The 24,908-nt window shown below is 35.8% G+C and overlaps 4 protein-coding genes and 2 long non-coding RNA genes across 12 annotated transcripts; 4 read left to right on the top strand and 2 right to left on the bottom strand.

Annotated features, from left to right (window-relative positions):
• Positions 1-1,064: 1,064 nt before the first annotated feature.
• On the top strand, positions 1,065-6,503 carry LOC148780300 (P-loop nucleoside triphosphate hydrolase superfamily protein). Its single transcript, XM_088845911.1, has 5 exons — positions 1,065-1,710; positions 2,889-3,020; positions 5,134-5,559; positions 5,933-6,234; positions 6,380-6,503. The coding sequence occupies exons 1-5, from the start codon at positions 1,684-1,686 to the stop codon at positions 6,501-6,503; spliced, it is 1,011 nt and encodes a 336-aa protein (XP_088702037.1). The 5' UTR covers positions 1,065-1,683.
• Positions 3,026-5,458, top strand: LOC148780301 (uncharacterized). The gene is made up of 3 exons (XM_088847147.1): positions 3,026-3,131; positions 3,295-4,115; positions 5,039-5,458. Exons 2-3 carry the CDS (start codon positions 3,312-3,314, stop codon positions 5,105-5,107), a joined length of 873 nt encoding a protein of 290 aa, XP_088703273.1. The 5' UTR covers positions 3,026-3,131; positions 3,295-3,311; the 3' UTR covers positions 5,108-5,458.
• Positions 6,504-7,260: 757 nt separating the features above from the next.
• On the top strand, positions 7,261-10,123 carry LOC148780299 (putative helicase MAGATAMA 3). The gene is made up of 4 exons (XM_088847148.1): positions 7,261-7,645; positions 8,818-9,073; positions 9,351-9,541; positions 9,873-10,123. The coding sequence occupies exons 1-4, from the start codon at positions 7,618-7,620 to the stop codon at positions 9,923-9,925; spliced, it is 528 nt and encodes a 175-aa protein (XP_088703274.1). The 5' UTR covers positions 7,261-7,617; the 3' UTR covers positions 9,926-10,123.
• A 651-nt stretch (positions 10,124-10,774) lies between these two features.
• Positions 10,775-24,606, bottom strand: LOC148780298 (uncharacterized). 6 transcript variants are annotated; one of them, XR_016041050.1, is made up of 5 exons: positions 24,362-24,606; positions 23,715-23,775; positions 18,233-18,371; positions 11,913-12,658; positions 10,775-11,218 (listed from the first exon to the last, which is right to left on the bottom strand). It is a non-coding gene; the product is annotated as an uncharacterized LOC148780298 (long non-coding RNA). The 6 variants fall into 6 exon arrangements; XR_016041046.1 differs by lacking the exon at positions 11,913-12,658 and having other exon boundaries at positions 24,362-24,572; XR_016041051.1 differs by lacking the exons at positions 11,913-12,658; positions 18,233-18,371 and having other exon boundaries at positions 24,362-24,554.
• On the bottom strand, positions 13,952-16,446 carry LOC18437733 (transcription termination factor MTEF18, mitochondrial). 2 transcript variants are annotated; one of them, XM_088847146.1, is made up of 2 exons: positions 16,024-16,446; positions 13,952-15,707 (listed from the first exon to the last, which is right to left on the bottom strand). In XM_088847146.1, the coding sequence occupies exon 2, from the start codon at positions 15,359-15,361 to the stop codon at positions 14,099-14,101; it is 1,263 nt and encodes a 420-aa protein (XP_088703272.1). In that variant the 5' UTR covers positions 15,362-15,707; positions 16,024-16,446; the 3' UTR covers positions 13,952-14,098. The 2 variants fall into 2 exon arrangements, with proteins under 2 accessions (XP_088703272.1, XP_006847996.3); XM_006847933.4 differs by having other exon boundaries at positions 13,952-16,446.
• LOC110007584 (uncharacterized) lies at positions 20,847-22,501 on the top strand. The gene is made up of 3 exons (XR_002281545.2): positions 20,847-21,562; positions 21,822-21,983; positions 22,105-22,501. It is a non-coding gene; the product is annotated as an uncharacterized LOC110007584 (long non-coding RNA).
• Positions 24,607-24,908: the final 302 nt, after the last annotated feature.

Here is a 24,908-nt window from a genome sequence, read left to right as displayed (position 1 = left end):
GGTGAGAGAGGGAAGGGGTTGGGGAGAGTCACTGTGGAAAGAGAAAGAGAAAAAATAAAAAAAAATATCATGTGAAGAGAAGAAGGATGTGGTTTACAAAAAATTGTCTTTAAACAAATTGTTTGGGTTAAAAGAAAAAAAATAAAATGAGTAAAATTATTCTAGCGGGTTAGAAGATACAAAAGTTAAGGTTTCTATGCGATAAGATATCTTTTAAAATATTGGGTCTATTGAGATATGAAACCTAAAAATAGAAAGTATAGAGATATTTTCCTTTTTAAAAATTGAAGTCCAGGATATGGTACAGATCAAGCAGGCCTATAAATAATTGAAAAATCTTGAAGATGAACGGTCTAAATAATGTGTTACAAGATATACTCCTCTTAAGATTTATAATCTTTTTTTTTTTAATTGTCATATATCAAGGTTGAGATGAATGATTGCGGGGTTTGCCAATGTTGGAACAAACTTTTTTTATTGAATTTCTTACGCGGCCTTACTTCTATAGCATAAGGTTGACACTTTATATAAAAAATTTCCTTTTCAAAATGCACCTAGAAGATATTTTACCTAATTTTAAAAATCCCATTAAAGTATAAGTTGGGATAGTTGAAAATGGGTGAAATGTTAAATAGTTTATGTGTATTTTGATGAACTTTCCTTATTTATTTTGTAGGAGATAAGATATGTGAACTTTTTAGTTCAAAATCTTTTATTTTCTCTAAGCATGAATTGAATAAAAAAATTCAAAAATTAAAAGGATTAAAAAGCTTTCTAACGAGGGACACAATTTGGTCCCACAAGGGCAGAGCGGTCTAAGACGCCTTGCATGGGAAGGCGACAAAGAGGGTGGCTAATGTTGTGCTATTTATTGTTCTCGCTCTCTCTACAAAATTGAACTTCTTTGCCGTTCACTAATTAATCCTCTCTCTCTCTCTCTCTCTCTCTCTCTAGACTTTGTTGCAACTCTTCAACTTCTATAAACCATTGTAAGATTGCCATTTAAGCTCTCCCTCTCTTGAAAACCATATAAGAACGCTACTAGCCTTTTTCTTTCTAAAGTCCAAAGTCCAAACCAAATGGGTCTGCATCTCTTTCTAGTACTGTTTCATCAGCTATCTGCCCGCCTGCAACTTCTGGTGTAGCAGAAACTCAGGGACTTTTTCTTCCATTTTACGCTTACATCCAAAATCGAATTTCAGCCCTCTCTTCTCACTCTCTCTTTCTAAATAAACTCAGTCTCTTTCTTGCTCCATCTGATTCTTCAGCTACATTCAATTCTTATTTTCTCAGGGGAACCACTTCCTGTAACTTCTCGCTCGCATGCTTTGGGTATTTATCTTCAAACACATGCAGTTTCCCTCTCTCTCTCTCGCACGCATCTTGTAAACTCTGATGTATTTGACATCCATTTCTTTATTTTACCTGTCTTTTTTTCTTCTTCTTTCTTTTCTTTTGGTTTAGTATCACTAGATGTTCCCTGTGTTTTGCTTTGCATTTTGGGTTTAATCTATGCAGGTCATAACTCAGTAGTAATGTGTGTATTTCCTTCGGAAACCGTCTATATATAAGCCATAGCAGATGGGGTGCTTCAAATTGCATTAATGTTGAGTTGAAAAAGAAGAGTAAGAAGGCCAAGATAATTGATTTAAGGAATGTAGTTCTTGGTCGTTTGAGGAGATCATGAATGAACATTTCTATAAAGATAAGGTGAACCCATGTTCCCCTCTTCTCAACTATTTATCTTTTGTAGTTTGAGGTTACAATGGTTCTTACTTATTAGATGTCAAATTGGATCGCTTGAGGTGAGTCAAGATCTCAAGAAATTTTGTTGTGGACCTTTGTATCAGTTCAATGACACTCTTACAACCACCTATTTTAAAATATATACACACCTATACTCACACACATGCGTATACACGTGCTCCACACATGTTTTGAGTTATGATTTAGACATTTATATTTTATCATACCTAGCAAATAATCTGATGCATTCATAGATACTATATTAAATAATAAATATTTTAGGGATGTTTTTGTTAATTCAAGAATTTTATCTAAGTTATTCCATAGAAAATAAGTTCTATATTTTTTAATAGGGATTGTATATATGAAACCATGAATGTCACAATCAAACCTTCAATGACCTGGATTATGTTATGAATCCCAAAAGTTTTCTTTTAAACTTTGAACAATGACAATGCAAACTCTAAGCCACATGGTTTGGGATCCAACGGTTGATAGTGACTAGGACCTATTTATATCGAAAGCAAAATGTCTTGTCCTATACTTTTCTTTTTTAATAATATATTCAAGTAAAATCCTTTAATATGTATTATTAAAAAGTCAAATTTTCCATCTAGTTTTTTCAAATAGTACATGTTTAATAAATAAATAAATTAAAATTATTTTATCCACGCCCTTCATTTTCTCTCTCCTTTCATATTCATTTTCTCTCCCTTCCATATTCAATCTCCTAGTTTTATGCATGGCCTCTTCATTCTCTCATTCATTCCCTATTCTTTCTCTCTCATATACTTTTATTCACAGGAAAGGAAAGGGGCTGGGTCGTTGCGGCGCTGACACCCTCAATAAACACCACCTTCAAAATATGACTCCCCAATCAATAATCAATTGAAAAAATGGGTAGAGTTTTTGTGAATTACCCAAAATCCAAAAAAAAAAAAAAAAAGGTACTTTTATGTTATTTCTCTATCTCTCATTTTCATATTCACACTCCTTGTATACTTTTATGCTAGCTTGTTATTTTCTCCCTCCTTGCATATTCTCTCTTGCACAATATACATAGACTTTTATGTTGGTCGTTCATTTTCTCTCTCCTTCTATATTCCTTCTCTCTTATAGACTTTTATGCACGGTTTGTTCAGGTGACAGATATTCCATGGAGATTCTCATCACTCTACCATTATTTTGGTTTCTTTGTTTACCTATTGCTAGAGGAAACACGAGCTCAACAGTATCAGTTTCTTCGAACCATTTCCAAAGCTCCATGGACTCTGGTTTTATAGAGATGGTAGAAGTCGACCTACATTTTAAGCACTAACAATGGAGAAAGCTTTGGAAATGGCTACAAACCACATTGTGGGGATGTCACTCTTTTACCACATTGAGTAAGGGGTAACCTCTGTTATTTTCAGCATCATTTTGTTTTTGTTTTTTTTTTAAAGGTAGATAGCAACATTTTATTTCTTATTTAAATAAATATTTTTGAGTTTCTTTGATATTTTAATTTTAAAAATTTGATATATTGTTAACAATTTTCTAACTTGTCAGGGTCTGCTGAGGTTAAGATGACAGATGTGGTGCTTCAGATTGGCAATATGAATAATGTTGAAGTGGAAAAGAAGCGTAAGAAGAAGGATGTGATTCAATTTGATAACAAGGATAAAGTGAAGAAGAAGAAGAAGAAGAAGAAGAAGAAGAAGAGTGAGAAGACTGTAGTGATAGAATTTGAGGATTCTAAAGTGGAGGAGAAGAAGAAGAGTAAGATGCAGAATAAGAAGAAGATGAAGAATAGTGCGAAGATTGAGGCGAGAGAATTTGAGAAGCAGGCTAAAGTGGAGGAGGAGAAGAAGAAGAGTAAGAAGCAAAAGAAGAAGAACAGTGAGAAGACTGAGGTCATAGAATTTAAGAAGGAGGCTAAAGTGGAGGAGAAGAAGAAGAAGAGAAAGAAGCAGAAGAAGAAGAACAGTGAGAAGACTGTGGTCATAGAATTTGAGAAGGAGGCTAAAGTGGAGGAGAAGAAGAAGAAGAGAAAGAAGCAGAAGAAGAAGAAAAGTGAGACTGTGGTCATAGAGTTTGAGAAGGAGGCTAAAGTTGAGGAGGAGAAGAAGAAGAGTAAGAAGCAGAAGAATAGTGATAAGACTGAGGTTATCGAATTTGAGAACGTGGCTAAAGTCGAGGAGAAGAAGAAGAAGTGTAAGAAGCAGAAAACGAAGAAGAATTGTGAGAAGACTGAGGTCATAGAATTTGAGGAGTCTAAAGTGGAAGAGAAGAAGAAGACGAGTAAGAGGTATGAGATAATTGATTTGATGAGTGTAATCCTCAACTGGTCATTTTGGGACGTCATGAATGAGCATCTCTACAGGGATCAGGTTAAAACTATCTCTCTCTCTGGAATTCTTCCTTGGAGCCCTCCCTTTATCTATCTCTCTGCAATTCCTCTTTAGAGGTCTCTCTTCCTTTTCTCAGCAATTGTGCTCTAAAGCTATCTCTCTCTCAGATGTTCTTCTTTATAACTCTCTCTCTCTCTCTCTGTCTCACACACACACAGTAGTTCTTCTTTGGAGCTCTCCTTCTCTTAGCAGTTTTTCTTTTGAGATCTCTCTCTCTCTCTCTCTCTCTCACACACACACACACAATAGTTCTTCTTTAGAGCTCTCCTTCTCTCAGCAGTTTTTCTTTTGAGATCTCTCTCTTCCAGTTTAGGAATGAACCACTTCACGTTAGCTCCTTTTGTTGACCTAGTCACTTTTTCTATATCCAGAGGAAGCAAAATTTTAAAGTGGTTGAAGTTATTCTTAAAAAAATTTAAGAGCTTTTTTTTAGGATTTTAATTTTCTTGTTCTTCTTCAGAAAGAGAGAGAGAGAGAGGGAGAGATTTGCAGGATAATCATGTTGGGGGAGCTACGATAAGACATCTTGGTACTGGGTCTATGTTATAGTGAGAGATGTCTATGGTCGATATTTTTGTGTTACAGTTTTATGTATATACTAATGAGATATTTTTTAAAAAACTTTTATAAGTATACTAGTGATTTTAATCACTTTATTTTTATTCAAGTGAAAATCTCAAACCAAATTATTTTCGAAAACCCGCATTAAAAGGGTATCTTTATAACCCATTAAACCTAGGTGATGAAATGATTAGCCTAGTATACATTTATGATAGCGTGTTATTTTCTCTCTCCTTCCATATTCTCTCGCACAACATATGATAATTTGATGTTGGTTGTTCATTTTCTCTCTCTTTTCATGTTTCTTCTTTCTTATAGACTTTTATGCATGGTTTGTTCAGGTCATAGATATTCCACAGAGATTCTCATCTCTCGACTATTATTTGGTTCCTTCGTTTCCCCATTGCTAGAAGAAGCACGAGCTCAACTGAATCAGTCTTTTCTAACCATTTCAAAAGCTCCATGGACTCTGGTTTTAGAGAGATGGGGGAAGTCAACCTACATTTTAAGTACCAACAGTGGAGAAAGCTTTGGAAATGGCTACAAACCACATTGTGGGGATGTCATTCTTTTATCAACAACGAAACCCAACTCCATTGAAGACTTATTCAGAACTGATTCATACCACGGTTTGGGTGCCATCTCTGTGGTTGATAACAAACGTTCTTCTGATTGTAAAGTAATTCTCTTCGCGATGAAGAAGAAGCTTTTGGATGTTCCTCCATTTGATGTTGGTTGTGTAGTGATCTTCATGATGACTCTGACACCGAGTTTACGAATTTGGAAATCATTGCATAGAATTGGAGCAAAAGAGGAAGTTCTTGGAATTTTCGGCGAGGTTTTGTGTTCTTCTAGCGATTTGGTATGACGTTCGTAGTTTTTTTTTGTTGCAAAGGTTGTTTTCTTTTGAGTATTTGTTTCTTCTTGTGTTTGTTTTTGGTGATTATGTTTTTTTAGTATGTTTTCTGTTAGCAGTTTTCTTCCTTTTGTTATTTTTTGTTCTTTGCCTGATTCTTCAGGGTGATATTGTTTTCTTGTGTTGCAATGTGCAATTTTTAATTATTTTGCAGTTTATTCTTTTGATCCGAGTTTGGAATGTTTTTCTGCAAATCGCAACTTTTTTTGCTACGTTTTTTCTTTTTTTCCGCCTGAATACGATTTTCTTACATGTGAGTATTCAAAATTACAAAATTTTCTGCTTGTGAGTGTAATTATCTTTTGTGTGTATGCATTATTGTTGCTTTCTTGAAGAGGGAAAGAAAACTTGTGATTCATGCTCTCGAGGACTTCTTGATAAGAACCTGAAATCAAAATTTAATTCATTTGGATTAAATGACTCACAAACTAAAGCTGTTTACTCTGCCTTATCTTCAATTCGATGCAACCACACGTATTCTGTAAAACTCATTTGGGGTCCTCCAGGCACAGGGAAGACTAGAACAATTTGTTCAATTCTTTGGGTAGCTTTGCATATGAATTGTGCGACTCTTACCTGTGCTCCGATTAATGTAGCAATCTATGAAATTGGTAGCCGTATGTATGGTGGATTTAGTAAAAAAATCGCGAAAACCACTACACTACATGGGACTTCATTAGTTGGATTTCCGTTAGGAGACATTTTATTTTATTGATTGGAGACTCGATGTTGATAATCAAATTGGTGATATCTATATCGATTACAGGATTCATGCACTTGAAGAATGCTTTTGCTTTGGCCCTTCTGGTTGGAAGAAAAAGATATCATCAGCAATTAAAAATATTCAGTCTTATGTCGATGAATACGATCCTTCTTTGGAAAAGAGATAAAGGCAAAAGTTTGTCGGGGCTTTCAGGGAGACGTTCACAAAACTAGTTTTGCCAATGAAGGACTGTATTAGTGCTTTGTGGACTCACTTGCCCCTAACCTTCTTGAATCAAAATGAATTTGGTGCTTAAACTTGGGAAGCTTTTCGGGGCTTTCAGGGAGACGTTCACAAAACTAGTTTTGCCAATGAAGGACTGTATTAGTGCTTTGTGGACTCACTTGCCCCTAACCTTCTTGAATCAAAATGAATTTGGTGCTTAAACTTGGGAAGCTTTATGACTCTTAGTTTATTAAAGACTACTGAACTCGACGGCTTAAAACCGAAGAAATTCATGGGATGCCTATCTATGTATTAACCAAGAAATGGATTTGGTGAGTTCATTATCTGGGAAAAAAGAGGGTGATATCAAGGTTAGCATGGAAGAAATTCTATTCATGTTATCAAAGGAAGCCCTCCGAGTCCTCCAAGCACTGCATAATAGCCTCAATATAAATCTACCTGAAAGGCGACACTCTAAAGAAATTCATCTTGAAGTAGGCTTCCTTACTTAATTTTGTGCACAGCATCAGGGTCTTCTCCTTTAACCTACGAGATAATGAAGAAAGAATTCCACTTGTTAATTTTAGATGAGGCATCACAACTAAAGGCAGCCGAATCCATCATTCCTTTATACCTTCGCTGACCGAGACATGCCATGTTCATAGGTGATGAGCGCCAGTTGCCTGCCCTGATTACTAGTAAGGTTTGTCTCCTCCTGTGGCTGATACATGTTTGTTCAATTAACATTGTATGGACCCATCAAGAAATAAAAAGAATCAACAGTCTTTATGCATTCTCTGTCAGGCTTCAGAGAGAGCTGGGTTTGGGAAGAGTTTATTTGAATGGCTGCAGTCTCTTCTTAACGAGCAATATCGGATGCACCCTTCAATAAGTTGCTTCCCAAATGCCACATTTTATGACCGGACCGGCTGATTTCATATGGGTCTAATGTAAAAATCACTTCTACTACAGAGCGCTACCTCTCCAATCGCACTTATGCATTCATCAATGTTGCTGATGGGAGAGAGGAAAAGGGGAGAAAAAGTTTGAAGAATTTGGTGGAGGCAGATATTGTCATGATTACAGTGAAGAAGCTTTTCAAAGGTGGTAGTTAGCCCATTCCAAATATTTCTAAAATAATAGAAAAAAACTTTCGCATATTTTAGTTTGAGCAGTGATTGAAAATTGGAATTCGGTCTTGAATCCCCAAGGGTTTGATTCCAATTCAACCAGTTCAGTTAGATTCCCAAGTTGCAGTGGGTTGTATTTAAAGAACTAAAAGAAATAGGAAGAATATGAGATTTGGGGCGATCACAAGTTTCCCCTAAACTGGAATTACCCACATCCCGAACCATATTCAACTCAGGCAATCCCAAGTTAGAGGGGAGATTTTAAAATCACTGATTTTGAGTCTAGAATTTGTATGCTATCTTGACAGGTCCTGCTATTGGTGAATGTGTTCTTTTCAAATGTTATATGTCCTCCACTAACTATATGTCTTTTACAAATCTTTATAATATTTGTATGGGTCTAAACAAACAGCCATTACTCATCTATTTGCATACAAATTGCACCTGAAACCTCCCATAAAATTGTATTATTTTGAACTATTTAATGGATTCTATGGAAATTGATATAGAGTCATAAAGTAGTCCTAGAAATATTTTTAGGGATTATATACAATGAGACCATTTATCTTTTTTACAATATGGTCACAATTACTTACAACCATTTGATGTGAAAATTAATAGCTTGGATGTCTCACAAGGTTCGAGAAAATTTCTTTTGAAGTTTGAGCTTGCTCAATAGAATAATTACAACCACCCAATTTCACATCCAATGGTCAAGATTAATGTGACCACCTTGTACCAATGGCAAATGTTCTCATTCTATACTTTCCCATATTTTTTAGACACATTTTATGGTTTTAAGCTAGGGAACATTTCTAGGTTAAATTGCATGATGTAATGCAGAAAATGAGCACATAAATGCCAATACTATGATACAGGACTTGAAGATCTTGGCACACATGTGGCTTTTGCATGTTTCCACTTTTTTCGAACTTGAGCCTTCTTTATTTTACTCATAATTTGACTTGATAAATATACCTTTTTTTTTTCTCCTCAATGGAACAGTTCCCTTTCTTGGCCTTGTTATGATTTCTTCTTTGGTGGAATAGTTGCTTCTACCATGAAATGTTGTCTGAAAGCTTTACCTTACTTTTAATGTGGTGAATTTTGTGAGACTAATCTCTAACTAAATTTTTGGATTTACAGCTTGGCTTGCTAAGAATGGTTCTCCCTTGAGTGTTGGAATAGTATCTCCATATAATGCTCAGGTTGAAACAATTCAGAAGCTACAAAAGAAGTGTCATTTCCATGATAACTTTTTTGTAAGGGTGAAGTCCATTGATGGATTTCAGGGATGTGAAGAGGACATTATTATACTTTCTACTGTTAAAGCAAATCAATTGGGGTCTATCGGTTTCCTCTCCAATCTCAACAAGACTAATGTCGCTTTGACAAGGGCAAGGTGAGCATTTTTTTCATTAATTTATCAAAATACACCTAACTTATCCAACTATTTAACATTTTATTCCTTTTTAACTATTCAAACATTTTACTCCTTTTCAACTATTTAACATTTTGTTGGGCTTTTTGAAATTAAATGATATGAAATGAGTAAAGTATTAAATAGTTCATCCCTTAGATGTATTTTGATAGATTCCCCTCAATTTCATCGTTGTATTGTTCATGGTTTTTTCTTCTGTGTTGGTGAGTTTATGATTTGTTGTTTTTATTCCTCGCAGAAATAGCCTCTGGATTGCGGGCAATGCACCGACTTTGATTAAAAGTGGTAGTATTTGGTCAGAATTGGTTTGTGATGCTGCTATGGTGAGAGGCTGTTTCTTTAAAATCAATGAGGACCCTGATTTGGTTAAAGCCAGCCGTCGTGAATTTAACAGACAAGAATCACACGGCAAAATCTTCGAATCTGCAGGTATGCCCTCTTAATTTATACTCTCTGTATTCTAAGCCAAGTTAATATTCTCCTTGCATCTTCTATTTTATGTTTGTATGAGTTTTCAATTGTACATCATTGTTTTGATGTAGTGTCAAATATTTTTTATTTATTCCATCTTTATTGCACTTTACTAAACTGACTTCCATAATGTTCTCATGTGCAGTTTACTTAAAAACTGCTTCTTGTACTTGTGATACTAATTGTTCGAAGTCTATATAGAATAACATGCATCCTATAATTTTGTGACTATTGATTAATTATAGGAATGTTGAATTATTTATGAAACTTTTTTTTATTTTGCACGCAGACGACTTGGCCAATGAATTATGGGGCCACTTTGCTGAGCTCATTCCAAACTGAGGGCCTGAGCCATCTGATCCATGTTAGGGGGAAAAACATGGCCTCGTACAATACAAGTCCTTTGGTTAATCATTATGGTTTTTGCCCTTATGTTCTCTATAAGGGCTTATTTCGTTTTGGAAAAGGTTTCTATAATTTCCACGGCATAAAAAATCTATGTTTCCCCTATTTTTCAGCCGCCAAATTTGATCAAAAGAGTCACTCACCATTTCATCTTAGATCCGATGTCTCAAAATATTTTATTTTTAATTTGTTTTATAAAAATTATATGAATATGAAATTTGGTATGTGCCATCTTCTCATTGAGGCATACCTATAAAAAAAACATTAAAAGTAATTTTTTGATAAAATATAATTACCAAAATACACTTTGAAACTTTCAGAATTATTTTGGTCATTCTATTTATTGGAAATATTATTTTTATATTTTTCTCTAGTGCAAAATTAATAAAAAAAATTGGGCGTACAAAATTTGGTGTCAAAATAATTTTAAAAAAAATAAAAAATAACCTAAAGACATGACATTGTGATTGAAACAATCTTAGCCCTCTATTCACAATGGAGGGTTGGATAAAAGGAAGTATATAAGATTTATGTTGTAGGGGAAGCATCGAAAGCTTGCCCTTTGGTTTATATGCTCTGAGTAAGAATTGAGAAGTTGGGATTATGGTTTTGGGGAGGATGTTATCGAACCGGGTTCCTTCTTATTTGAAAAGTTATCCCGGATATATCCAAGCGAAAGTCAGAGTCTGAGACCCACTTAAAGCTTTATGGGAATTTTTTTGGCAACCCTTGTTACAAATCACAAGCTCCTTCATGGGCTACACCAGTTGCCTGCAACGAACTCCATTCAGAGATGAAAGCCTCAAATTCATATCATTAATTAATGTTTCATATAAGTTGGCCACATGCGTAGGGTAAGACGACCCTTGGGTCCACTTCATGGCGCCTTCTTTTTGATAAGATCCATGACCGGATTCGGTACGATAATTTACTCCTGTGGAATATGAATGAAGAAAATGATCTGTTATGTCCAATAGATACCTTACCCTCGGCGATTGTGAAATATCTGCCCCACAAATTTTTACAAGAATTGATACACCAATAACACAAAAATTAACATCGAGTGTATGAGGAATTGAGGATTCACTACTTTCGAGTGGAGGCTATCGTCTTCCACTCGGCCAACGAGTGAATGAAAGAATTGAGGATTCACTACTTCATCTTCCACTCCAACGCAACGCTACAGTATATTTCCGAATCAAGTCATGTTTGTGATCTTACCAAAAAAACCTGATAATTAATAAATAAAGTGATCAGAAATTTTATTTATGTAAAGAAAATTTTCCGAAGAATTCAGATGATACAGGAAAAACATTTGCATGAAAAAGAAAAACTGTAACAATAAAGTAAAACGAGATAAAATCATATAAGTACGATGATTATGTTAATAAAAAACAACATCTACAGTCACCATACCGAAAAAACTTCTATGTACCACTCTTTTTCTTTCAATATAGCTTGTAGCCTTTTCAAAGGATGGCCCATATTGAAAAGAAACGGATGGTTTTCACAACCCAGCGTGTTCTAGCTACAACGCCATCAAAGTTTTTAAGAAATGTTAAGAAAATGATTGAACATATGAAAAATGAATTTGATAGAAAAAAACCATTTTTCTCTTTTATTTTTTTTAGTTTTGACAGAGTGAGTCATTATGATAAAAATAAATAAATAACTAATAATAAAAAAAAAGCCTTTCATTTCAGCCAAGTTCACTTCTGCTAAATCACAACAAAGTAAGCATATGAATGCCATTCTGACCTATAACATGCAATGTCATGAATCATCTGTTCCTAGATATGCATAACCTTGTTCAATATAAAATTAGAAAACGTTGAACCAGGTTTATTCCAGTAAAAGGGGATCGAAACATTATCGGATGTCTGAGACCTAGGAACCAAAGATTTCAAGTCAAGTCAAAACTTACTGAGACTTTGAAATTCATAGAAAATTTGGTCTTTTGGTGGCTATTGACAAATCTGCGATGTAATAAATAACAAAGAAAGGACAATGCAGTTTTGATCAGCAAATTCTCCAAGAAAAACCAAGGTTCATACAGTATAATAAAGATTTAATAGGTCAAAAAATTTAGCAGAAAATACGACCCTACTCTTATGAAAAAAGGAGAACCATTCAAAATAATCATGGTAGGATTGCCACAGAAATGACTGGAGTATGATCATATACAAAAACATGTCATCGATCACCTGAGGTCCAATCTTGCCATGGTTGACAGGCATATACCTTAACACTATCTGTTTATATAGCATGTTTCGAAAATGGTACTAACTTTGAAAGTGTTTACTTTGTTTTAAATTGAACATATATTCATGGCATGGTTGCCAAAGTTCCCCTTGCATTAAAATCTGAATTGCAATGGTCCATAAAAATACCCCACAAGTACAAAGGATGAGATTTTCATCCTGATGATGACCACCTCGAGGATTATGTTGGGGCATTAGAAGCATTAGGCAACCGCGTTGATGCTGATGATGAAGCTCGTCAGAGTGCTCCAGTACCAAGGCTTGTCCCTCCTACTACATCTTCAGGTCATGACACAAGTTTGGCATGCACCATTCCCTCGGAGTCCCAGCAACCCAGAATCCTACCATTCAAGGTTCATCTTCTTCAAATGTAGTCTCCTTTGCTTCCATTGTTTCTTAAAGGCTGGCTCTACGAAGGGGCAAGAGGACAAGATGAACTACTCTCTCTCTCTCTCACAGATGTAAAAGATGCTTTTTAAAGCTTGAAATGAAAAGATATATTCTCATCTCACAACTAAGAGGATTCATCATTGTGATTTAAGAATCTAAAACAATAGGACATCATAAATATAAGATCTTAAATGAAATAGATATTCTCACAACTAATAGGAATGGATTACACAATAGGACTTAATAAAATAATGGGTCACTCTAGACTATGCTTAGGTCAAATTAAGAATCTAAAATAATGGAACTTTGTGCTATGCGCTAACAACACATGACTCCACTAAGAAAAGGCTAACACCAAATAGCATGCTCCATTCTGTTTCTCCATCCAAAATCTCTTATGTTTGACTTGGATCTCAACCTCATATTCCCTCTAAACCAATACTTAATTGATTAACTCATTTCAGATAGAAATTCAAACTGTCCAATCCCTAAGCACTCATCCACACCATCAATTCTTCTCCAAACAAATCCAAAATAGATTTAGTTTCTTCATGCCCCAAGTTTAAATGCCTTGGTAAGAAATTTTGAGCCAATCAGAGCCTTGAAAGTGTGACCTCCTTCAGAGAAAATAAACTCAAGGAAGCCTATAAAAATGAAACCTTACAAGTTTGTACCTAGACAAACTGTCAGCAACACAACGGAGAAACTGTTTAATGAATCCATCTTATGTTATTCTCGGTAAAATGTATGATGATGAAACTGTATACTTTTCTTGGCCCTCTGGCGAGGATCAAGTGTTGCATGACAAAGCCTTTCAATCAGAGATTGCAGAGAGACAACATAAAGAATAAAGTAAGGAATACAAGATAAAGCATTGAAAGCTTGCATATAGCTCAGTAAATCCACACAATTGAACCAAATCGAAAGATAAGACCTCATCCCAAGAACATTTATTTCTTTAATGCCTGCCCAACCTCCATACCTTCGAATGTCTGGTAAGATTTTGTAAGGCCCTAATCACCCATCACATCATCAATTCTTCTCCAAACAAATCCAAAATAAACTAGTTCTTTTACAAACATTTTGGTAAGAAAATTTTCAGAAAATCAGAGCCTCACGAGTGTGACCTCCTTCTGAAAAAATATGCTCAAGGGACCTCACCTTAAAAATAAGGAAAGAATCCTTTCAAGTTTGAACCAAGACAGAGCCCCAGCTACACAACAGAAAAAATGTGTACTGGATCCTTTTTTTCCTTTGGCTATTTGTATAATCATGAAAATTTATAGCCTTTTGGCCAAGATCATGCGCAGTATAATGAATCCTTTTGATAAAAGATGCAGAGCGAAAAATACAGGATGCAAAGTGAGGATTACAAGATAAATCATTGAAAGCTTGCATATGTCTCTGCAAATCGAGACAACTAATCGAAATGAAAGATAAAACCTCATCCCAAAATCATCTATTTGTTTAATTCCTCCCAAACCTCCAGACCTTCAGGGTGGAGACTGACAAACCTCTCAATAAACCTCTTCTCTGAACAGGAAATAATACTACTTATAGTCAATGTGTGGCTGGTTACCCCTTTCTCCTTGAGCCAGTCATACATTGAAAACCTAAGCTTGATCCTTCCCACATCATAACAAAGAAACCAGGGATAAGGCAGCAAACATTTCAGAGGATACCCAAATCTATTTACAAGGAGATCTATCTTTATCAGGAGCTTTTCTTGGCTTTGTTGCAATACTGGAGGAGCAAGCTTTGTCATGTGAGAGACTTCATTAGGTTCAAATCCTGCTCCTACTAAACAGTCATATCTCCCTTGTAATTCATCCCCTTTGCCTTTAAACTGCTTCACAGCATTGACCATCTCCTTTGAGTTCTCAACAAATCCTAATTTTAACAAGAATTGCATCTTCTTGAGTAATGATAGCTCATCCTCTGAGGGACCAGAAACTGGGTGCAGCTTCGTCCCCAATCCCCAATCTCTTAATCGATTTGGGTCCTCTAAAATTATCAAGCCTAAACGTTTGATCCCCACATTCAGCTGTTGCTTCACCGATTTGGGCCTTTTTAAAGTGCATGAACTCAAGACACGAGGGTGTGAGTGCACGAGCCTAACTATATCCCCGACTTTTAACCTAGCTCCATATAGGAAATGTATCGCATGCCAAAAATTCTTCACTAGATTTGGGCTTGAATCTCTCCGGAAATTCCAAATCAAGCTCATGATATCATTTATGTGAAAACCCAATTTCATCGATAGAGCAATCAGAATATACATATTCTCTCCTGAACCTTCGAAGAAGAAATTTGGGTGCTTCTCAATAACTTCAGCTAATTCCCCCTTCTTGAAACCCATCCTTTCCAAAAGGGACAATAATCTCCACATTCTTTTCCAATTATACTTGTTCTTTGGGGATAAACACCCCCCTACCCAATCTTTTTCAATACCCAAACCTTCAATTTCTACAATTAACCTAGAAAATTCCTCATTAACATTCCCAACAAGAAGAGAAGGACAAGAAGCCACAATCTTTACAACAGTAGTTTGACTGAAACCCAGCTCCTCACAAGCTTTGAGCTTCGAAAGCAAGACACCGTCTTCATGCCTGAAAATTTCTCTCTCTTCCTTGTACATATTCCCTATCTCACTATGCAAAACACCATATTTACACAGAACATGGAGATTGTCTAACAATAATTGATCATCACTTAAGAACATAAGGCCACGAGGGAGTAGAGAGGCAAATTCACAAGGTTTTAGCCCCAAGCTTTCAAATAATGGCTCGAATTCATTAATGGGATGGTATCGTAAAAACCTCGCAATTGAGCGACCAATCTCTTGCTTGTTCACAACTTTTGATAGGAGGTAGTGAATAGAAGTGGGTGAATTCTTGCTTATGTGCTCTGCGTCAGTGAAACTTAAGCATCTCGTGAAGTGGAGATAGTCCAAGAGAGCATCTTCAGCTTCCTTGCGAGCAAACCGAGAGATTCGGGGACCGGAGTGAGCAGAGGTTGATGGAGTCTCCTCTGGAATGGAATCAGCAGAGGAATGTACGGCTCTTGGCCTGTGAAGAAACGGGTTGCTCTGCAAATTTAGGGCTAGGTTTTTGTACAAAGGATTTTGGGGGCAAATTGGTTTTTTCTGAAAATTTAGAGTTAGCATTCGAGCCAAAAGATTTGGGGAAAGAGTTGGGCATTCCTGGAAATTTCGGGTTAGGGTCTCATCCAAAAGATTTGTTGAAAAAGTTCGGTTTTTAGGTTGTAATAACACAGTGCATACTTTATGAGCTGCTTTCTTTAGGGAATGGGAACAATGGGTCATGACGAATTGCGGAACAATGGCAGCTAATGTAAAAATGTAATAGTAAAGCGATTTTTTACCATCTATGAACAGTTCGCAAGCCTGCATTGACCGGGGTGTCTCTGCAACTCTAGTGTTCGGGTTACGTTTTCTCAAAAACACTCTGGCAAACTCCTGGACCTTTCATCTGTTCAAGCATCGCAATGTCCCTCTTTTCTATAGGTGAAGGAACGTTTGATAATGGAAAGTTGCAGAATAATGGGGTGCTGAGATCAATTGAGAAAGAATGAGCCTTTACGGACGACACAAGCTAGAAGGCCACCAATAGATACATAATGTGTTTTCCCTGCAAAGTTTTAGGGTTAGGGAAAAATGGCTTCATTTCTATGCAATCTCAGGATCGAATAGGTCTCCCAAAAGCACGAGCGAGAAAATAGATGGAGGTTGGTTTTCTCTGCAATTTTAGGGTTTTCTAGGACATCGTCTGAAAACCGTTTCGCTTCGCGAACTTGGCCGTCTGGTGGGCGCTTTAAGGGAGGTTAGGCGAGACCTGAATCTTGTTTGGAGAAAATATCTAGGGAAAGTTATTAAAACCTCTTTGGGTAAACTTTCTTTATAACCTCCCCCAATCAAGCTTTTTACTGTAATTTTTACCTCAAATCGAACCTCTACGGCAAATATCCCCTATTACTTTTGCGGATACTTTAAATGTATATGAAAGAGTACATTTCCATAAACACTCAATCACCAAAGATGATTAGGCACATTATTGTTGGACCGGAACCCATATCACATTAATTGCCAGACCACAACAGCAATCTGTCGAACTGCATACAATTTATGCCATACTGAGGTATCGTAGCGTTGGACCGACAAAATATACTCTTGGACTGACCAAATATGTTGAACTATATGGAACATAATGGTGGACCGTAGGGCAAATATGCCAGATAGTATGGCCCATGTTGCCAGACCGCATTGACTATAAATTTTTGTATTGGGATAAAAATTGCAATGCAAAAACTAATTGGGGGGAGATTGTCTAGAAAACCCAATTTGGCTGGTTTTTATAATTCCCCCTTTAAAAAGATCAACCTCAACAAATAAAGAGAGAGATATCAAATTATATTTATCAACAGTTGAACTATCTAAAATTTTGAAATGCCAGATAAATGATTCCTATTGCGAATGTCATTTGGAATTTTGTTTAAAGAACTTCAAGCTAACCTTGTCCTGAAATTATAATCCTACACAAGTGAGGGCATTTTAATAATTTGAACCACTTAACTCATTCAAAACAAATGATATGAATACTTTTATTTATTATGAGTTCCAAACCTAGACTATATTTTTATTGAAAATATTTTTTTTGGATTTGTTATATATTTTGGTAATTTGGATCCACTAATGTGAGCCGAAGGCATAAACATCCACGCATATTCCAATTTCTAAATATGGAAAAAGATTTGTGAACAACAAAATATTTGCTAAAAGTGTTGGGTGAAATTGAGCAAAAAATAAAAAGTAAACGAAACAAATAAGCTTTAATCTCTTTGATCCCAAGCCCAACAAATCACTTTCTCAAGACAACATTTGCTCCTTCCTAATATGAATTTGTGTGCATCTATGTTTTTACCAAGCAAATTTATCTCCAGGATGCACAGGCGCAAAGCATTGAGGATTTTGACTTGCCAATTTAAATGCACAACTATTACAAGTTCTACGGCACTAAAGTTGCCTCTTTTCCTAAAAGACAAAGTGATAGCAATAACACTAGGCATGTAAGCTTCTTGTTAAAACTGGATAAAACTTGTTTCTAGTTATAGAGAGATGAAGCCTAAAAAAAAAATTTACTAGGCTTTTGAAGCTTCTGCTCCTTAAATAAGTCATTTCTTCACATGAAGAATGATATCTTCCTTGTAGACTTCTCTAAATTCTTTTCTTTCCAATGCTGGCCAAACCTTTCAATTCAGTAAACCTAAAAGTACGCATTATATCACCACTTATTAAGAAGGATTAAGTCACTGTTTAAGTGTTCAAGTCTTCTAATGCCAAGACTATGAGGTATACGAGGTGACTTGCAGTTCACTAAATAGCATTTTTTTCTTCTTCTCAACACCCCTCCACAAGAAATTCCTTCTCATGTTTTCAGGACTTTGACTAACCATCCATGTCAAGTATTCTCTAAAAGATTGTTCCATTTCAACTATTAAACCTGAAAATATAATTTAAGATGTGTATCTCAATGGCTAACAGATTAGTCAAATTTGGAGACAAGACTATTCATACCCTTATGAGTTTACTCCTTGTTTTTTTGGGTCCAAGCTCTTGGCTCCGAACTACAATCACAACTGTCGGTCTCTCTGCAAGTGCTTTAAAACCTCCGATTGACTGGGTGAAGCGGCCATTTTGGAAATCCGATTTGGATCTGTGAATCAGACCGATTATTTAGTGTGAGAATTGGTCCAATTTTTTTTAAAAAAAAATAAATTGAAAAATAAAACATAAAATTATCATGTGTGGGAACCAGGGAATCCGGTGAGTCAGGATCGCCGAATCCTAAATAAAACCGAGCGAGTGCTCACGAACTAATTCCCGGTCCCAACGATCTATCGATTTGAATCAGCAATGTCTACACTATTATCTCCCAATCTGAGGTCTATTTGTGTTGGCGCGCTGTAATATGATCCATTTACATATCGTGAACACCATCACAATCCACTTGAATTGTGACGAGTGCTACACCGTTTTTGCCGTGCCAATGTGGACCATACTGTATATATATATATTACTTAGTTGTGTATCTAATTCGCCATTCCTTAGGTGTGTATCTAATTAACTCGATATTTTGGTGGCAATTTAAGAAAAATCCTTGGTACAAGTTTGATGTGTAAAAGGAAAAAGTACATAATGAGACTATTTACCTTTGGTATTGGGTGGTCACATTAATCTTGACTATTGGATGAAAATTTAAGTAGCTGATTTTATTCTATAATTAAGCCCAAACTTCAAAAGAAATTTTTTCGAATCTTGTGACACATCCAAGCTATCAAATTTCATATTGTTAGTAATTGTAACCACCTTGTATCAAAGGTAAATTGTTTTATTGTATACAATCCCATTTAAAGGGTAAACGGTCTCTTTCATTTTGGATGAAATTTCTCTTTGTGTCCAACGAATCACAACATGTGCATGTGCATCCCACCAATTAAAGTCCGTCTTAGAGATGGATTTTGAATTTAAATTTTTAAGAGGTTATGATTTAGGCATGTTGATCTTGAAAATGAAAAATAAATAAATCATCAAAAGTAATTTTTTTCTTTTTTTTTTGGCACCATTAGTTTTGCGTGCTTATTTCTCAACATTCACCTTAAGATAGATGTTGGATTGTCACGGGCCACATGGGTCCTCATATAACACTTTTCTTTTTATGTTTTACCTAAAAATTCTTATCTTTCATTTTATTTTATTTTCAAATGTTTTTCATACTATCTATGTTTGGGGTTTTTTCTAAACTAAGATATTTTATTAAAAAATTTCTTATGTGAAAAAATAGTCCGAAAGGTAAAAGTTCCAAACCCATTTTTAGTTAAAATAATGTTTAGAACTTGGATTTCCAAACCCAAATCCCAATTAAGAAGCAATTGTGCTGTCTAGAGATTAAAGTTTCGTGCCCAACTTTCACACTTATATTTTCTTAGTGACATGGTGTATTCTAAACTTAGCGTTCTTAACACGAATTTAACTCAAAATTGAATTTAAAAACTTGTAACTTTAGGAATGCTTCTACATGTACACCGTTTTTTGAGGCTCCTTTTTTTTGGGTGAGAAGAAACGTGTTCAAAGAGACCATTTTCTTTTAGTAAAATGAGATCACAATAATTGCTGTCCTTTAGATTTTGAATCGGTTGTTTGTGAGCATGTCATCCATCGCTAAAATGGATGTCAAAAACTGGTGCCTCCACTGGCTATCAAAATGGACGGTGGAAAAAAATAAATAAATCAAGAAACATCATTTTTACTTTGCCAAAAAAATATTCTGGATTCACTATCATCTTCGCTGTTGATAGTAGCAAATCCTAAAATTTTGATCTGAATTTGATTTTTGAGATGTATTTTTGGAGGGGGACGCATATAAAATATATTTTGATCTAACCAGGCAAGTCTGGGGCCGAAAAGGATTGAAAAATAAAAGAAAAAGGAAACAAACATAGAAGTTTCTTTTTCAAAAGATGTCAAAACTGATTCTAGGGTGGTTTTCGTTTAGGTGTGGTTTGAAAATGGCTTAAACAATCCAATTAAGGCGCACATCCAAATTTGATATCAAAAGATTATTATGATTTCCTGAAAATCTATTTCCAACTCTAATTGTAAAATTTTAAAGATCTATAAACATGTGAGATTCTTGATAATGTGTTACAAGTACATTATTTATAAGAGTTGAAATCTGTTTTTTTTATATTCATATATCTCGATGTTGAAATGATCAATTAGAAAGTTTTTCAACATTAAAATAATATTTCCAATCGATTTTTAAGGCGCAACCTTAATTCTACATTAGATTACATTTTAAGGTTGCAACCTTATAGCAACTTTTTGGTTTCCTTTTTATCAAACTACAGTTGCAAGGGTCGGTGCATGTTAGATATTAGTCCAAAAATATAGTGTCGTTTTCATTTTGGTAAACATATTTTTGTTCAAATTAAGGTCACAATCATGATCCTTCCTGTGAGACCCTGCCACACCCCAATGGCAATGGCAATGGCAATGGCATAAGACCCCTCAAGATCACCGTTAAACTTATTCTCCATCTCGAGATTGGGAAGAGGGTTCATTGGCTAACCACTCTCTCTAAAGCCAGTTACCGGTAACAATAAAGTAACACCACCCACATCTCTTTTTAGAACTCTCCAAAATGCTCTCTTTCTCTCTCTGTCTCTCTCTCTCTCTCTCTCTCTCTCTCTCACTATAACCAACCAGGAACCCACTCTCTCTAAAGCCGAGGCATGCTCCCCTACCTCTCTCTCTAATGGTGGCACGAATAGTAATCAACCCATTCTCTTTGAAACTAGGGCACATGGAAAGCTATTCTATTTCTTCGAAACCAAAGATACTCTTTTTCTCCCTCTTTTATTTGTAACAGAGCCAATACTTCTCCCACTTGTCGTTCTTTCTCACTCCCTGCAATCATTCATCTCCTCTCTCTATCTCCATTCTCACTCTCTTTCTGAAACCTTGGACCCCTTTTCTTCCACTCTGTCTCTGTCTCCTTTCATAGCCTTTGGCCATATCTCCACAAGATAAATTTTCAAAACCTTGCCCCACCATTGACTTCTCCAAATCTCTCCTTGCCTCCAATCAAACCCCCAAATTTCTCCTTCTAAAATCCCAAAATATCTCACAGAAAACCCCAAATCTCTTCCTCCTTTGATATCTAGAAACCCACAAGAACCCTAATCTCTTCCTCCTTTGATATCTAGAAACCCACAAGAACCCTAAAGCATGGATAATGAAAACCCTCCCAGATCTCTAATAAAAGTCTAGATTGAATGGTAGGGAGCTGCAAGTTTAAGAAACTTGAGTTGGGAGTTGCATATTCAAGAAGGTTTCTTTGATTCAGTTACGGTTATTATATACCTATTTTAGTGGGTTTTTATCTGTATTTCTCTCTTTTTTTTCTTTTTTGTGGCTATTTTATAGTGGTTTCATATTATTGCACTGAGTTTTTGTTATTTTTAGTTTTATATTTTTGTATTTTTAGTTGAGTCCACTGGTTGTTTAGCATTGCATTTATTGTGGATATTTCTTTTAATAGAATATGAGTTTATAAATTATTCTCCCTCTATATTATGTCTTATCATTTTGATGTTTCTATTAGGTTTGGGCTACATTTTTATGATGAACCATGAGATAGTGGCTTATGACTCGATAGAATCTCCAGTTTACTTTGTTTGAAGTGGTGGCATTGAGGACTCGAGAAATTTTTCCATTATTCATTTTTAGAGGTAGTGGCATTGAGGACTCAAGGAACTTTGTTGAGGTAGACTCAAGATCATCTCCTCTTCCACTTCTTTTTTTCTCTTTGAACTTCCCAATTCTTTCTCTAACGCACTCTCTTTTATAATCTCTATTCTTATTAAATTACCCGATTTCCATGACAGGCAGTGTCCACCGGAGAGCATTATTTTGTGGTTATCAAACATGGCCAAAAGAGGAGGATCACTTTGGAAGATAAAAAATTGAGCAAAAATAAATAGCGACATACGGTCATGTAGGCAAAAACGAGTAAGATGACACATTTTTGCCCCCTTGCACGTATATAATTCTACTTATTGATGTGAAGAAGGCGAAATGCAGGATAAGTTGGTCATATGAAAACCAGTAGATTCTTGTTTTACTTGTAAAAATCATGTATTACTTGTTGTTTTAGGCCATGTACCATTGGCATTATGGGTAATGTAAGACCAGTAGATTCTCATCATATGTTGTAATGGGATTTTGAGTAGGGTTTTTGTTGTGGGTGTAACTTTCATGAGGTGAAGTACTTGTTTTGGAATTTGATTAGGAGTGTTTTTATTTGGATCACGCTCATTTTTAAATGACGAGTTCGATCTTGATTGAATGCAATTCCCATGACAGGACTTCAATTTTGAATAGAGGTTCTGTTCATTATGGGATGCAATCTAGATCGGGTCTATTTACATCAACCATATACTTTGTGACACAAAGTTCCCCATCAAGAGAGATAGAGGAGAAATTTTAGCTCAGTTTAATACGACAAATGTATTTTACTCCCAGTTTCAATTATATTCTTGCAGAATGTGGGTTGTTCCAAATTTAGGCGTTGTTGTTCCTGTAAGTATGCTTGGTCCAATTAAGATCTTTACATGTTTCAACATTTGCACCGGCACGATTACAAGAAGAAGCAGCCCCTAAAATCATGTTATTGTGAAACAAATCAAAGCCGGATAACCATTACATGAGAGTTGAATAACCAATTCAACTTGAAAATAAAAAGAATGGGTAATGGCTAATGAAGTGAGGGACAAGCCCGTGGGGAAACCCAACTTTCATCTATTGTTAAGCATATTAATTCCCCCATAGACGCCTTCGAGGTGTGCCAAATCCTGCCAGGAACACTTTTGAGGTCCCGAAAACTGAATAAGTAAGTGTATGGTTAACCTCCTTGGATGCAGGCATCATGTTAAATGTTTGAATGGCAAAAACAAGCATACTGCCTGCCATAGCCAGTAGGGGCCTACAACCATGCAATTAGACATTGAGGGCACAAAATGTGCTTAACTAAAAACTCCTAGGAACGCAGAGATGATGATTCAACTTATTCAACCAAAATGAAATTTGGGCATTCTCATCAACAATTTTTTGTTTTGAAAATTACATTCAGGATTTACAAGTACCACATGAACTCCAATAAATAGCAAAATCAATGAGCATGCATCCAAAAAAACTGATCATCGATAATTCCATATAATTATTTCTTAAATATAAAGAAACTGATACCACATAAATATGTTCGTTTTCTAAGCAATTTATAAGCCAAAAATAAAAGCATGTGCCCCCAGAATTTTTAGGAAAATCCACATCATGTCAAAAATAAAGAAAACAATTAATATCGACAGTCAAAATCTTTGCAAGAAATTATTCATTTTCCATAAATTTCACAGCAAGAAAACAAAAGTGTATCAAAAAAATCGACAATATATCATAAAATTTCAGAAAAAAAGAAAAAAGAAAAGAAAAACAGACGTACCTGCAAATTGCAAATCCTGTCGTGCAAGGGCAAAAAAAATCTTCAAACTTTGAATGAAAACCTACAAAGTTCAATGGAATCCATAACTTTCAATCAAAATATTAATCACTAAATATCTCATCTTAGATAAAAGCTCCATTTTGTAACAGATATGGAGAAAAACGAGAGGAAGATAAGAGTAATAGATGTAAACGCCAATCGGTAAGTGTCCTATGTAAAATAAAATTCAGGGGAGGCCTTTGTGGAGAAGATTCACAGTGGTATATTTGAGTATTTCTCTCATTTTTTGAGGGGAAAGAGGGAAGAGAGAAGATAGATAACGAAATTGGATAGTCCATAGAAGAGGCAATGGGAGAGAAGAGAAAATAGAAGAGGCGATGGGAGAGAAGAGAGAAGAAAGCGAGAGGTGGAGAGATAGAGTACATGCTAGATAAAAATCTGTGCCCTTGTTTTCGATAGAAAATCTCCATCGAACCTGATTGTAGAGAGAGAAAATTCCTTTCAGAACTCTTGTGCCCCAGTTTAGGTTGGAGGAAAACCCTTAGAACTATATTTTAGAGAGAGAAAAGGCCATTCAATACTCATACGTCCCAATCCTGGTTGGAGAAAAACCGCTATTGGAACCATATTTTAGAGAGAGAAAAAACCTTTCATTGCCTTTGTGCTTGTCTTTAGTGAGGTGGACTCCTTTTCCATTCTCCTGCTCGAGAGGAGGAGATTGAAGAGATTTACATTCTATCTGGTTTTAGAGAGAGATGAGAGATTCAACGAGAGCATATTTAGAGAGGGAAGAGAGAACGGGAGAGGCATTTTCCTTTTTACCCTCTCGACAGGTTCGCCAGTCACACCTTAATCTCGCGTTCAGATTAGAGATTGATCCAACGGCTTAGATTAGGGGTGGTCCCATGCCATTAAATGTTTATTTGCCATCCATCATCATCAAAATTAAAGGCTAAGTAGGCCTTTTCCCACTGCATGTCTCCTCGCGCTTTCTTAGGTGTCCCTCCACACGTCGCCCAAGGGTCCACTAAACTCAGGCTTTTCAATTTCCCATAAACTGCCGGTTCAGATTCAACCACGCCCTTGCCTTCCCAAAATCTCAGCCGCTGATTTCTCAAAATAAATTCCCCTGGCGAAACATAGTCCACCCCCTGTGTACGAACAGTGGTGTTTTCTTTTTGGGTTTTTATGCCT

The sequence above is a fragment of the Amborella trichopoda genome, chromosome 9 (assembly GCF_054954075.1).
Source record: "Amborella trichopoda isolate Santa Cruz 75 chromosome 9, AtrichopodaSantaCruz75HAP2 v2.0, whole genome shotgun sequence".
NCBI classification, from domain to species: domain Eukaryota; kingdom Viridiplantae; phylum Streptophyta; class Magnoliopsida; order Amborellales; family Amborellaceae; genus Amborella; species Amborella trichopoda.
Note: the sequence above shows the minus strand (reverse complement) of the source record. Positions and strands in the feature narration are given on the sequence as shown.

Bases quoted from the DNA above. Each gene is read 5' to 3' on its own strand.
- LOC148780300 (XM_088845911.1), top strand. From the start codon at position 1,684: ATGAATGAACATTTCTATAAAGATAAG. The intron at 5,560-5,932 runs GTATGACGTTCG...TGTATGCATTAT, and splicing joins TGTGTTCTTCTAGCGATTTG to TGTTGCTTTCTTGAAGAGGG. The intron at 6,235-6,379 runs GTATGGTGGATT...TATCGATTACAG, and splicing joins TATGAAATTGGTAGCCGTAT to GATTCATGCACTTGAAGAAT.
- LOC148780301 (XM_088847147.1), top strand. From the start codon at position 3,312: ATGACAGATGTGGTGCTTCAGATTGGCAATATGAATAATGTTGAAGTG. The intron at 4,116-5,038 runs GTTAAAACTATC...TGGTTTGTTCAG, and splicing joins AGCATCTCTACAGGGATCAG to GTCATAGATATTCCACAGAG.
- LOC148780299 (XM_088847148.1), top strand. From the start codon at position 7,618: ATGATTACAGTGAAGAAGCTTTTCAAAG. The intron at 9,074-9,350 runs GTGAGCATTTTT...TATTCCTCGCAG, and splicing joins GTCGCTTTGACAAGGGCAAG to AAATAGCCTCTGGATTGCGG. The intron at 9,542-9,872 runs GTATGCCCTCTT...TTTTGCACGCAG, and splicing joins CAAAATCTTCGAATCTGCAG to ACGACTTGGCCAATGAATTA.
- LOC18437733 (XM_006847933.4), bottom strand. From the start codon at position 16,051: ATGCAGGCTTGCGAACTGTTCATAGATGGTAAAAAATCGCTTTACTAT.